The sequence below is a fragment of the Olea europaea genome, chromosome 22, assembly GCF_002742605.1.
Source record: "Olea europaea var. sylvestris chromosome 22, O_europaea_v1, whole genome shotgun sequence".
Taxonomy (NCBI): Eukaryota; Viridiplantae; Streptophyta; class Magnoliopsida; order Lamiales; family Oleaceae; genus Olea; species Olea europaea.
This window is the reverse complement of record NC_036258.1, coordinates 11,698,475-11,711,437: the sequence shown is the minus strand read 5'-3', so window position 1 is coordinate 11,711,437 and position 12,963 is coordinate 11,698,475. Positions and strand designations below refer to the sequence as shown.

At 35.8% G+C, this 12,963-nt stretch overlaps 1 protein-coding gene and 1 long non-coding RNA gene across 2 annotated transcripts; one reads left to right on the top strand and one right to left on the bottom strand.

The window, feature by feature from the left end:
- Positions 1-1,328: 1,328 nt before the first annotated feature.
- On the bottom strand, positions 1,329-12,806 carry LOC111371718 (ubiquitin carboxyl-terminal hydrolase 16-like). The gene is made up of 11 exons (XM_022993850.1): positions 12,119-12,806; positions 7,997-9,383; positions 7,821-7,909; positions 5,678-5,763; positions 5,366-5,528; positions 5,159-5,279; positions 4,900-5,057; positions 3,729-3,813; positions 3,427-3,639; positions 2,213-2,274; positions 1,329-2,126 (listed from the first exon to the last, which is right to left on the bottom strand). The coding sequence occupies exons 1-11, from the start codon at positions 12,466-12,468 to the stop codon at positions 1,457-1,459; spliced, it is 3,384 nt and encodes a 1,127-aa protein (XP_022849618.1). The 5' UTR covers positions 12,469-12,806; the 3' UTR covers positions 1,329-1,456.
- Positions 2,553-2,895, top strand: LOC111371719. The gene is made up of 2 exons (XR_002698644.1): positions 2,553-2,631; positions 2,674-2,895. It is a non-coding gene; the product is annotated as an uncharacterized LOC111371719 (long non-coding RNA).
- Positions 12,807-12,963: the final 157 nt, after the last annotated feature.

The following is a 12,963-nucleotide window of genomic DNA, read 5'->3' as shown; positions in this document are numbered from 1 at the left end:
CGATATGCTTCAAGGTTCTTTCACTTAATCTTCCGTCGATTTGCCACCTTTATTTCCTCATCGATCATCAATTGCACGTCTCTTGCTCTCGATCTTCATGCCTTCAAATGTAATTTGTTAGAAATATACGCAATTTGTTTGTGATAATCAAAACGAGACGTTAACATGTTAGCACTTTTAAGTAAAAAGTAAAAAAAAAAAAAATCTCAATTTTTATGTCGTTCACTCCAAGATTCTTTGAGACTTTCACAAAAAAGTTTTAATATGTTTTTTTTTTTTTTATTTCAATATTGCTCTTTTATGATTAAATATTTTTCTTCTGCCGTGTATGTTTGTTCTTTTTTCTCTCTCTCTCGCTCTTTTTTATGTTTATTCCCACTTTCTAAGAAAAAAGATTAAATTGTTATTAAAAAATTCTTATAATATTCTTTTTCCTTTTTCATCAAATTTTTTGTATAAAGGTTCAGTTTATAATTAATAAATTTTTTATATATGTTAATTTTGTAATTAAAATTTTAATATATTATCTTGGATTAGTATTTTATTTATTTATGGTGACTTAATTTTTTTTATCCTTGTAAATTTTTTTATTACGTGGAAGAGGTGAGAGGCATCAAGCCTCCTCCCATGTATGAATTTCCTATTGTTCGGTTAGATTGAAATGAATCCAATTCTAAATGAAAGTCTCCAAAAGTCAAATTTAAAAATAATATTATTTACAATCATTTACTATCGCAAGTGCTTTACGTGATATACATATAGTATTTAGTCTCATGCATCAACTCACTAATAACCATAAGTATGAAACATGAGACGACTGCAATAGTAAACCACTACAAATAACATTACTCAAAATTTAAATATGAAAATTTGTAGAAGTCCATTTAAGACTTTCATTTATTTCATACGAATCTATAAAAATCCTTGAATTCCACAAAAATTTATTGCTTAAAAAATGTCTAGAAAGGTGTACAAAAATTTATTACTTAAAAAATGTCTAGAAAGGTGCTCAAAAGTTCCACTTGAATACTCCTCCTAAAAGTTGTTTTTAAACTTATTTGAATAATTTTCTAAAAGAAATTTTGCCTAACTAAAGGATCTTTTAATTAAATGTGGTCCGAAATAACTTGATCATTAAAAACATTTCTACAAAGAGCAAATGCAAAAACTTTGCCAAACAGTCCTAAAGACTCGAGTTTGATGAGTGTTAAAATCTGGTTTCATCCTAGCGGCATAAACAAATTTCTGCATCAACAGAAAATACAAATATATCATTATAAGTTTAATCCTATTTAATACTAAAATATATATTGAATTATAGATTAATGGGTCAGGTGGCAAAACGATACTCTATAACGGGAGCAAGTGCAAGTGTATTTCATACATACAGACTCCCTGACATCCTCCGTTCTCACTCATTATTCCCATCTCTACCATATATTTTATAACAAAAAGTTCAATCAACTCTCTCCCTCGTGGATCTTCTTGAACAAGATGCACAGCTACATTTAGCGTTATCATAATTCCGTCCTAATCTATTGGAGCCGCGCTCCCTACAACTACTACTACTACTATCGACTAAATTTCTACACTGTTTACGACACGAAAGAGATCCTCTCCCGTCACCTGCCCAAAAATCATGATGATCCACAGTTGATTCTGGAAAAGGGCAACATGTCTCGGAATTTCGAGAAGAGCTGCAGTCAAAATCAGCAATTGGGGAATGCCTTGAATGCAATGGAGATGGAAAGGATGACGACGAAGCTGTGTCAGAATCTGTGGAATTCCTCGATGATCTATTCCAAAAGATTCCAGCATCGCCAAATATTTGATCAAAATTGTCATCAGTGCTTGTTGATTCCAGGTTGGTGCTGTCTGTACTGTAAGAACCAACTTCGGAGAAGAAAGACGAATTCTCGCTCCAACGGTCCTCTTCTAAAATTGTCCGAATTGGCTGGAAACTTGTGCAAGGAAAGTCATTGCAGGTCTGAACATTCAATTCCCCCGTAGAAACATCCCGTCGATCTGCTGAGTGAGCTCTTGACTTACAAGTTGGATGTTTTGCTTTTCTTGTATCAAGCGGAGCTATTGAACTCCTTATTAGTCTTGGGGCGCGTGGTGAACACCTACGAGGAATTGAATCAAATCAGAAACCAAAGAAATGAGGGACAAAAGAAGAGCCAAAGAAATTCAAACACCCAAAACATGTCACCTTGCATAGAGAAGCATGTATGCGTCTTCCGTCAAAACCGTTTCAAGTTCCACCACTTGCACCTATAACCAGATAAATATCAGATTAAAAACTTTGAGATGCACATACACAAAGCAGAAAATAGAGTAGGAATAATAAGCCCTATCCAATCCCTAATCCAAAAATTTGTAGTGGTCCAACTACAAGTGGAAAGTAAAATTCAAAACACAATCCGAGTGCATTACCAAACTATTTTTGGATCATGAAAATTCCCAACAAGTGATGAATCAGGCACCCAAAAAAAGGGAGGGAGGGAGGGGGGGGGGGGGGGGGGGGGGGGGGGGGGGGGGGTGGAGTGAAGATTGGTTCCAATACCAGTGCCCTAGCTTTGGCAATAAAATCATCATATAGAACACAAAGCTTGAAAAGCAGCCAACAAGGTGTACAAACTTGCTGCCAAAGCTTGAAAAGCAGCCAACAAGGTGTACAAACTTGCTGCCAAACTCAAAGAAAGCCTAAGAATGCTACTCAGCCATTCCCCTTATTAATCAGAGACAATTAGTTACACCAAGATACTTGCACCAACCAACAAAGGTGTACAAACTTGCTGTACGTGGGTGGATTTGATATAATATAGGTGTTAGCCAACAGATTTTTTGCATACTTTACCAGAGTCTAACAATGCTACTCAACTGTCCACTTAATAAACAGAGGCCAATTACTGACTCCTTGATGCCAAGATACTTGCACCAACCAGAGGGTGGATTTGACATAATAGAGGTGTTAGCAACAGATTTTTTTGCAAACTTAACCAGAGTCTAACAATGCTACTCAACTGTCCCCTTAATAAACAGAGGTCAATTACTGACACCTTGACACCAAGATACTTGCACCAACCAAACAAGGTGTACAAACCAATTATCATTTCCATGCTCCCTTTCTCTGATGGCCTTGGTCCCTTTGTTCCTTTTTAAGGATGTGGGTTTCGTTCCTTTTAACATGCTAAAAACTCTACATCAAGAGGCAAATGGAAATATTCAAAGGATATCATGATTAAAGAGCCTCTTGAAACAATATCTTGTCAAAGCAAAATAATTCCCATATTATATCATGGATGAATCAGTTCCTCCAAGGGAAAAATAAAATATCTCAATAGGAGTAAAACATTGAACTCCAAGAAGATATTTTGATGTAGGACAATGAAAGATGTTTAGAAGGAGAAGGGAAGGACATACGGTGCTATCATCAGCTTTAAACCACCTTCCCTGGTTATTCTTTATGTAAGACACGTAGTGACCAGTGAACGTTGCATTCATAACATCCAAGTGCACTACTACTCCATAAAGCTGGTAAATTGGGGATTTGTCACTTGTCCCGCTCATATACGGGGCCATATTCAGAATTTCTGGAAAGTTAATTCTCTTATTCAGCTTCCCAAATTTGTTGGCCTGTAACAAAAAAATAAAAAATAAAAAACCTAACTCATAGAAACCTGTTAAAAATAAAAATGAAACACATATTTGATCAGAATAATAACCTGAAATCTCTTTAGAGCAACAGTGAGGACATTAGGGGCCTCCAGTACTCTCAACTTCTTTTTGGCCTTCTCATATGATCTACATCTGACAAAACCCAAGACGTAGTTTAATAGGTCTTCTCGTGTATACCATCAGAATTGAAATATAAACTTACATCATCTACTATCAACAACTTGGAAGTCGATAATAAAATTGCATGCAAAAAAAAAAAAAAAAGAAACGGTGAAATTAATGAATGGATCTTTTTCTATACACTACCTCAGAGTTGCAAGTGTTCAATCAACCTGTCCCTATGTAACTGAATACTCTATAGATCTAATAAGAAGATATTTTTAGGGGGAAAAGGCTTTTCCTGGTTCATACATCCAGAGAAAGATTTCCTGTTTACCAACCGGACATACATTTACAATGCCAAGAATCCGATCTTAATTTTAACTTCAGAAAAATTTGATGCCTACAAATATAGGTATTGACCATGGAACAAATGATCTATTACGACACATGGGGGAGGAAAATGTATAATCAATCTCATAACCGATGCAAAATGAATTCGGCGACATCAGTGCGGAGTTTATAACAATTGCTTTTAATAAGGATTTACAGGGATCATATTGAATTCTGATGGCTTACAACGTCTTTAAAGCAACTAAGACGAACTTCATACCAACCATTCCAATTTTATCCACAAAAAAGATAACAAATTGTCATCGTAGGGAACAGTATGAGTGTGTGCAGGAGTTATTAAACATATCACAATGAAAAGATACCATTCAGTCAATCTCAAGTTTCCAAGCCAAATTCCAGAAGAAAAAGGTTATGGTTCCACGTAAGAGATGTAGGCAGAAGTTAAGAAGTATAAAATCCACAACACTGATCACTAATAAGTTTACAACATTAAAAGTTAAGAATAAAAAAACTGAAGTTGTTTCAATCCAAACAAGGCAGATAAACCATACCCATCCCCCAAAATAAATAAATAAATAAATAATAAAACAAATTGGCAGAAAGAAAAGCCAAACCAGGTCCGCACTGAGAAAGACATGCATGAAACCAAGAAAAATTATTCCATTTTCTCTCTCTATTCTTTTCCATTTTTTTATTTTTTTTATTTTTTTTATTTATTTTTTTTTTTTTTGCCTCAAGACTACAAAACAAACTGGATCAACAGACCTGCTGCAGTTGTACTTATTTTCACCGTCTAAAGTCTCGGTATGAGTGAATTGCTCTATGGCCTCTTCAAGGGTTCCTATATCTCCTCCTATCTCAACAGTAAGATCCATCATTCTGTCGTGCCTCTCAGATTTGCCTCTGCACCTCATGCACTCAATCTGTACTTTCACATTCACAATCAAAATTGAAATCTACAAAGAATATTCTCAAAGCTTTACAGCTCTCAATTTTATATTACCCAAAAATTGTCTCAAATTACCTTTGATCGGAGGTAACCCCCAAAAGTAAGCCCCATGAGAGTTGTTTCTTCATCCAAGGGGCTTGGCTCCTTGATCCCAGATTCCTTCAGACAGACAAATTGCATGGATTCGATTGCACATCTAGATTTAAAATATATAAATTTAGTGATAAATCAACAATTAAGCTGCAAAATATGTGCTCACCAGGTAGGTAAAAGCCAGCTAACCTAAGAAATTCATGAGCATCTTCTTCCCTCCCATTCGCCAGCTGACTTCCTATGTTCTGTAACTTAGATATTATCCTAACAGGTGAGAGAGGAGAAAGACCTTCCCTGGCCTTTGAAACAAGAGATTCAAACTCACAAGTGAAGCACCATTCTTTTTTTCCACCTGTGTAAATGGGAAAAAGTAGTGGAATTAAATACAATAAAATGAACCAAAAGATTCCAAAAACTGATGTTGCGAAAAGGCGTTAAGCATGAAAATAGAATTCACCAAATGGTTAATTGAGAAAACAGGACCAAGATGGAGGAACTTACATGCTTTTGAATGAAGTCCTTGGAGAAAATAAGCTGTGAGGGGTGGTGTGAATGCCAAACATTGAAGCACAGCATTTGCATAACAGCTACAAGAAAGATTCAATTAAAGAAAAACTCGAATGCTAGAAATAATTACACATCAGAAGAATTATCACAAGTTAGATAAATAGCATTTTGTTGCACAATCACATATCTGCATGAAGCATAGTTTTACTGGCTCTTAGTAACAAAATTAAAAACTGATTCTGTACCAAAATTCATTCCATATTGAGCATGTGAAAATAGTTTGCAGTACAAAGTGGAGAAATTCAACTCACTGCATCTTCCCAAGCATGGACACATTGACATGTAAATTTTTCCAAAAAGTGGGATTGGTAGGTGTTTTATTTTCAATAAATAAATAAATAATTATACTGATATCAAATTTTTATTTTGAAATTTTTTTTGGAATACAATATTAGATACCCAAAAAATACTACAAAAGAGTTTTTTGTCATTAAAAACTAATCCAAATAAAAACAGACCCTGTACAACAGAAGATTCTTAATTCTTATTGAGTTGGCTTCGTTTATTGTAGTTCTATTCCCAAAGTAATAAATGTGATACGAAAAGGGGATGCCTTTGCCCTTCCTTCCCTTTCATATTTCCCTTATGCAATTCTGCACCCGTCTCTCCAACTTCCCTTTCACCATCAACCACTTCTCTCTCCACCATTTCCCTCTTCAAGTCCAGATCTTCCCACATTTCCCCACTTCCTAGCTATTTCTCAGATCTCTCTCAGATTTCATCTATTTTTTTGCACAAATCACTGACAAAGAACAGATTGCCGACTAATTTGTAGGATCCAAGTAGTAGATGTTGAAATTAACTAAATCCAAATTATGTTTGGAAGAATACGTTTGCAAATACTTTAAAAGATCACGCTGATTGCATGTCGGAGGCATGTCCACGAAATGTACAAAGGAAAAAGAAAAAGAAAAAGAAGAGAAGAGACAAGCACCCTCTAATGCTCGGACTCTTCGAAATAGTTGGAGTACCCATATCAGATACGACAAGATATGAGTATGGGTATGGGATATGTGTCGGATCCTCCAAATTTCAACAGGACACTTCGCCGTTTTCTTTTCCCCTTTTGCTCTCTATAAACCTAGCACCAACTTCGAGAAGGTGGAGAATAGCGATAGCACTAGGTTTTCCCTTCTTGTTCTTCTTCTTTCTTTTTTATTTCCCTTTTCTTCTTTTTTTCCTTATTTCCCTCTCTATATCGATGATTTAGGGTTTTGTTTGTATAACTAAAAATGAGTTCCATATAGTGCTACCTAGTGCTCCACTAAGTCCAAATTGCAATCAAATTCCTCATTTTCTATTTTATATAACATTTAGTAATTAACTTCCATAATTGAAAATTTAATCCCAAAATTCTATTTTGTTCATCTTAACCCCATATTCAATAATCATTTCCTTCTTTGTGAAACAATTGATTTTGGTTTATTCAAAATGACATCTTAGATTAGTAAAAAAAATTGAAGTTTGAAAGACGTACCCATGTCCGAAACTTGGACTCTTTTTAGTTATGTCCCATATCCTACATTTTAAAAAATAAAATATCCGACATTTTGATACATACCGGTACCCAAGTTCGAGTATCATAGCAGGCACCAACTAGCTTGCAGGCATGCGTCAGAGTGCAAGACTTGTTGGACAAAGAGACTGACACGTGACCCAGCCAATGTGTTCATGCTTCTAAGTATTGTCAAATTTAGAAAATTATAGTAGAGTTTCAAATTCTTACGTACAAGTACATATATCCAGAAGATCATCATATCAAGAATTAGTTGTGTAGCATTCAAACAATGGCACTCATACTAGTTCGGACTTCAATAAACTGTAAAAGAAAAAATTTAGTCTTCTGCTCCAAGTTTGTGTCATAAACAGGTTGCCATGATTTATATAGATTTAATTAACAAAAAGTTGCATGTTACATTAAATTCCATGTGTTTGAGCTGAGGAAAGGCGAGAGCATTACATGGGACATGTATTGATAGAACTACACAGAGCCCATACTACAAAGAGGAAAAACAACACGAAGCTTTTAAAATTACTTTCATATTTTGCCATAATGAGGACAAGTATGACATGTTACCTGTTTCCACAATTTATGAGTCCACATGGATGTAATTCAACCTTATTCCAATTGTAAAGATTCACAAAGAGGTCATAAGGAAACAGCCCCTGTAAAAAGGAATCAGTTTAGCTATGTCCTATATCTTCATATGAAGCAAGTGTGGATGAATATAAAAATGCAAGCTTCATGCCAACCTTGAATCTTCCCATAACATCACTTTGAGAGCCTAACGAGCTATGCCACATCAACTTAGAATCTCTGAGTGGGTCCAAAGTCCTTGCTGATTTATTTGAGTCAATCCTAGCATTTTCTGAATGGCAACCACACTGTGAGGAACAAGCATCAACCCCATGAGTGCTGTCAATCTTCATGGACTGCACTTTAGGAACATTAAGCTTCCTGGTGCCAGAAAAGAAATGTGCTCCAGCAACTTTAGATGTCAGAAAATCAACTTCATGAAATTTCAGAGCCTGCGAAACACTGCTTGTGTTGTCAACCCTACTATTTAACATATCATGTGTCGACGATTGCAAACCACTATCTCTTGTAACATCTCTATTTGGCAAATTTTTATCAGAGCTGGATGCTGTAGTACCAAAATAAGCATTAGATGAGATGCTCAACTTTGAAGTACATTTAGTGGGTATATTCAGAACATCATTGCCATTAGACGTTTTTGAACTGATTAATGGTGGTATTCTAGACTCCAGACCATATGGACTTGCTTCTTTTGATATTGGAGCCTCATCTGTCAACTTTTTGGACAATGATGTAGCTGGATGAGGATCACCGATCATATTTCTATTTGCTTCAGAACTTGGTCCTTCCACAGGATAAACATTAATTCTAGCTGCAGTAGAAAAGCATCCAGAAGGAATAGAATCTGGTACGTTAACATCACCACATTCATCAAGTGAATCAATCTTGGATGAAGGTGGGTCAATTGATCCCTCCCAAAAACCAGAAGAGGGCGTAGAAGGTTGAGAAAGTGAGTGCTCTTCCGAGCCAGTGCCAGTCCAACCCGATAAAGTTGATGATTCACTGCAATTATGTAAATCAATAGAGCTAATCTTGAACTGGTTTGGTTTACTTATAGCAAAATCATCTGTAAAACCGGACACAATAGGTTGCTCCAATGAGAGTCTCCTCTCCAAGTTAGCGCAGGTAGTCTTCCTGTCATATCTACAAGAGTCATTTGACTTTCCACCTGAAGCGACAGACAATTCCCCCAAAACAGAGGATGGTGAACATTCATCAGGAAGTGAGTGAACTGATGACATCAAAGTTACGTCTTTTTGTTTCTCATCAACAACATTCTCAACTTCAGTACCATCTTTTCCATTAGGCACTTCACGAAGACTGGATTTTATAAATGTAGATTCTCCAAAAGACAAGTCAACAGGTTCTGTAAGATTCTTTCCTCGACTCCTGATAACATTGCCACTACTTTCAACCTCATCTTGCTTAAACTCCTTAAGACAAGAATGGACTCCCACGTCAATGTTCCGGTGAGTGATATTACACGGACGGCACTCATCCTTGTGACCTTGTCGCCAATGGATTATTTGACATTTTCCAGAGCTGAAGCATGAAAAATATGAGGATTTTAGGTGCAATATGATTTATCCTTGAGACACAAGAAAACGGTTAATAGGAGCATCATAAATATCAGAATCAATAGATAACCAATGTGGAAATAATTGAATGCCGATCACGAGACTCACTCCTATGTACTCAAACAATGTCTCACCGCCTATGTTTTCCGAAATTGCATTGGTCCCTAATCCTATGGTGACAGAAATAGCTAAGTAGATCCCTCTTTATGTCAAAAACTGTCAATGACCCTCACAAGTCAATGGCTTCATGTTGACACTTTACACTACCAGATGGGTTATATGACAAAACACAACAAACTAGAAGTGTTTATTAGCTAACTTTCCATAGAATAAAGAAGTCATATCTTGTTATACAATCAACTACATAGACTTTTTTTAATGTTGTTAAGTTGATTTGATGCTGGGGACTACACTGGTAGTCTTCGAAAACCCTAAAATGGCTAGTAGACTATGTTTTTAGTATTAATAGGAAGTTCACCGAGTTCAGAAAACCACAGGAGAGTACAGCACAATTTGCTTTAAAAATGAAAGGAAGATATGATCTCTCAATAAAAATTATGCAAAGCAAATGTTGATAACATTTGGTTATGACCTTGCTCATCCACAATTCCTGAAAACAATAGAGAAAGAAATTATGGATGTCATTATAAATATGCTCATCTCTGGAAAGCTACATATTCCCTCCATGGGACATGGGGTATCACTCTTCCCACTCTAATGTTATCTTATCTGTACCTCCTTCCAATTGAAATGAGAACTAGAACAAACAACACAAGATGAACCAGCTTATCCAAAGGCACTATTTGTTTCTAGGAGAACAGAACAAGAGAATTCAAAAAATTCAAACCATGAAACAATTGGCCTGAACCTTCTATATGTTAGGGGTAAACATAGAGATACTAAATTTACTTTTCTAGCGAGAAGATTTCCTCAAAACTTTCTAGCCTTTTGCTTTCCTAATTTTTGTTTGATACTTGAAAAGCTTAACACTGGGGTACAACAATAACAAAACAATGATGACAGCAGAGCCTAAATTTATTGTGAACTCAGATAATAGCAGAGAAGGGAAACAAAAGAATTTTTTGAAGTAACAAAGAAAATAGGGGAGACAAAGCTTCATGGAAAGGGAAAGCGAAGACATTTAAAGCATTTGAATACTACATAGAAACTTCCATGCATGTTATTTAAATAAGAGAAGAAAAAGACAAGAAAATAAATAGCTTTTCTTCGAGAGAGGGGGGAGAATATCTGAATTATATCCCCATCCAACTCCCTCTTCTTCTTGTCCTATAATTAAGTTCCATTCCTACCATTTTTCTAAAAATGGTCCAAGGCTCATTGCTGAGACGTACGCCCTTAGGAATAAGCCTCATGTCAGCTGAGGTGTCCGCTCATTTGAAGACATCACTGGCCTCAGCTTTTGGGACTACTTTTTTATAGACTCATACACCTTAAAGAATTCCTAGGGCATCTAAAACACAGTTCAATCCTGAAACTAGAAGGAAAGAATTGAAAAAGAAATAAGAGAAAAGGCAAAGCAACTGAGCCTTAGCCTCCTACAACTGATGGAAAGTGAAGTTGAAACTTTTTCAACAACACGCAACCAATGACACATAACTTCACCTCTTAATTACACTTCTCTTGTTGCTGTCTTTGTCAGTCCTAGAGGGCAGGGAAGAAAACGTTTCAAGTTGATGATAAGGAAAAAGAATGAGAAGAAATTTATTGTAATAAGAAGGATGATAAAGAATCAAACATGTTGATGGTTCTCTAAAAGATCTGATTACAAGTGATGACAGGAAGAATTTAGGCTTTTTCAACCTCTAGTAGTAGAATACAACTTTGCTATGTGGTCACTAATTTGAAGAATATTTGCTACTTCATTGATATATTTATGGTTGTTTACAAAGTAGACTCTTAATGTTGATAAATCATTTTATTATTGATATTCAATAGTTTATTACGAGCATAATTTTGTACCTTTTATATCTCTGCAATATTTTGTAGGGTACACATCGCATCACACTTTTGCAGAATAGAAAATAACAGTTCTAAACAGAGAAAGGGAATAATACTGAGTTAGATAAATTAAAATAAAAATAGTTCCGTATGACGAATTATTTCCTTCGCATAGATGTGACTCCCTTATATTGAAGCATACACCTAAATTTTATGCATTTTATTGCTATTCACATTGACTAGATTGGAACTAGTGAGTGGCAGCACATTCAGCAATAAATAGAGACAAAGTGAAGAAAAAGATTCTTGGTGAATCTTTATATAACTGCAGTTATAATGATAAACAAATAGAATCGCCTCCATTTGTAGCAACTATTTAAGTGCTTTCCCTCCCCCTCTTTTTCATCCAAGAATTACATTTGGAAGACATTAGATTAAAAAAAAATAAAAAATAAAAAAATCACCCGAATTGAGAGCCATCAAAATATTTTATGTACCAACAACTTTCTGATGATCCATCCCAGTGCCTAATATTGCTACACGTCCTAGATCAAGCTTGATTGCAACATTACGCCCAATATGAAAAATTATATAAAAGAATGTACCAAATCTCCAGAAACTATAATAAAAAGTGCATAAAAAAATTTTAACCTACACAATCAAGCATGACAGGGAAGCAAAATGTATGCATAAAAAGGTAACTGAGTTAAAGATCAAAGACTTCAGAAAATTGCAACGCACCAGTAACGAACAGCTTTACACTGCTTGCAGCGCGTTGTAGTTGGGGAAAAGCACACTTCACACTGATACTGGGATTGCCACACGGGCGATGATCCTGACATAGAAACCGCCGTCTTCTCCTCAGGCTCGGCCATCACGGGAGAGCCATAGCTGTAGCCAGCGGCAGCCTCAAACTCAGCTCTAGCTGCCTCATCGGAAGCCAAGGCCAGAAGTCTCCTGATCTCCTCCTTCCTGGACAATGTGTGCCGCCATTTCCAGCGGACCACCAACCAGCCCACAGGGGCAAACAGAACCACCAGAGCCGCAGCCACCACTCTGTAGACAAACCCTAGATCTCCTTCCAAAAGCATTTATACGATAATAAGATAAATAATACTAATCCGCATCCAAGTAACCCTAAGTTTTTCAACACTCATAAATTTCAACTACAACTTTCAGGAATCGAATTAAGCTGTAATTAAAGGAATCAAATCAAATCTCCGTCAAACGATTGTCACCGGGAAAGCACAGATTGCAATATATACGAGAATAAATACTTGTATATTTGATTAAAATATAAATATATATTTGTGTGTATAGATTGTGTGTTAATGGAGGATTGAAGAAAAGATTCGGAGTTGTTGCAGTAAGTTTCTGAGACCGAGATTTCAGGGCTTTTATTCCAGAGAGAGAAGAGAGAGAGAGAGAGAGAGAAGTAATGTTTCAGTGAAATCACTAAGGGGTGTTCTCTTTGTGTTTCAGTTTTGTGTTTTGAGTTTTAAATTCATTTTGAGTTTTGTGTTTTGAGTGTTTGTTTTGAAATTGTTGAAAATACGTTCTTTTTATTAGTTTCTCAAAATAAAAAA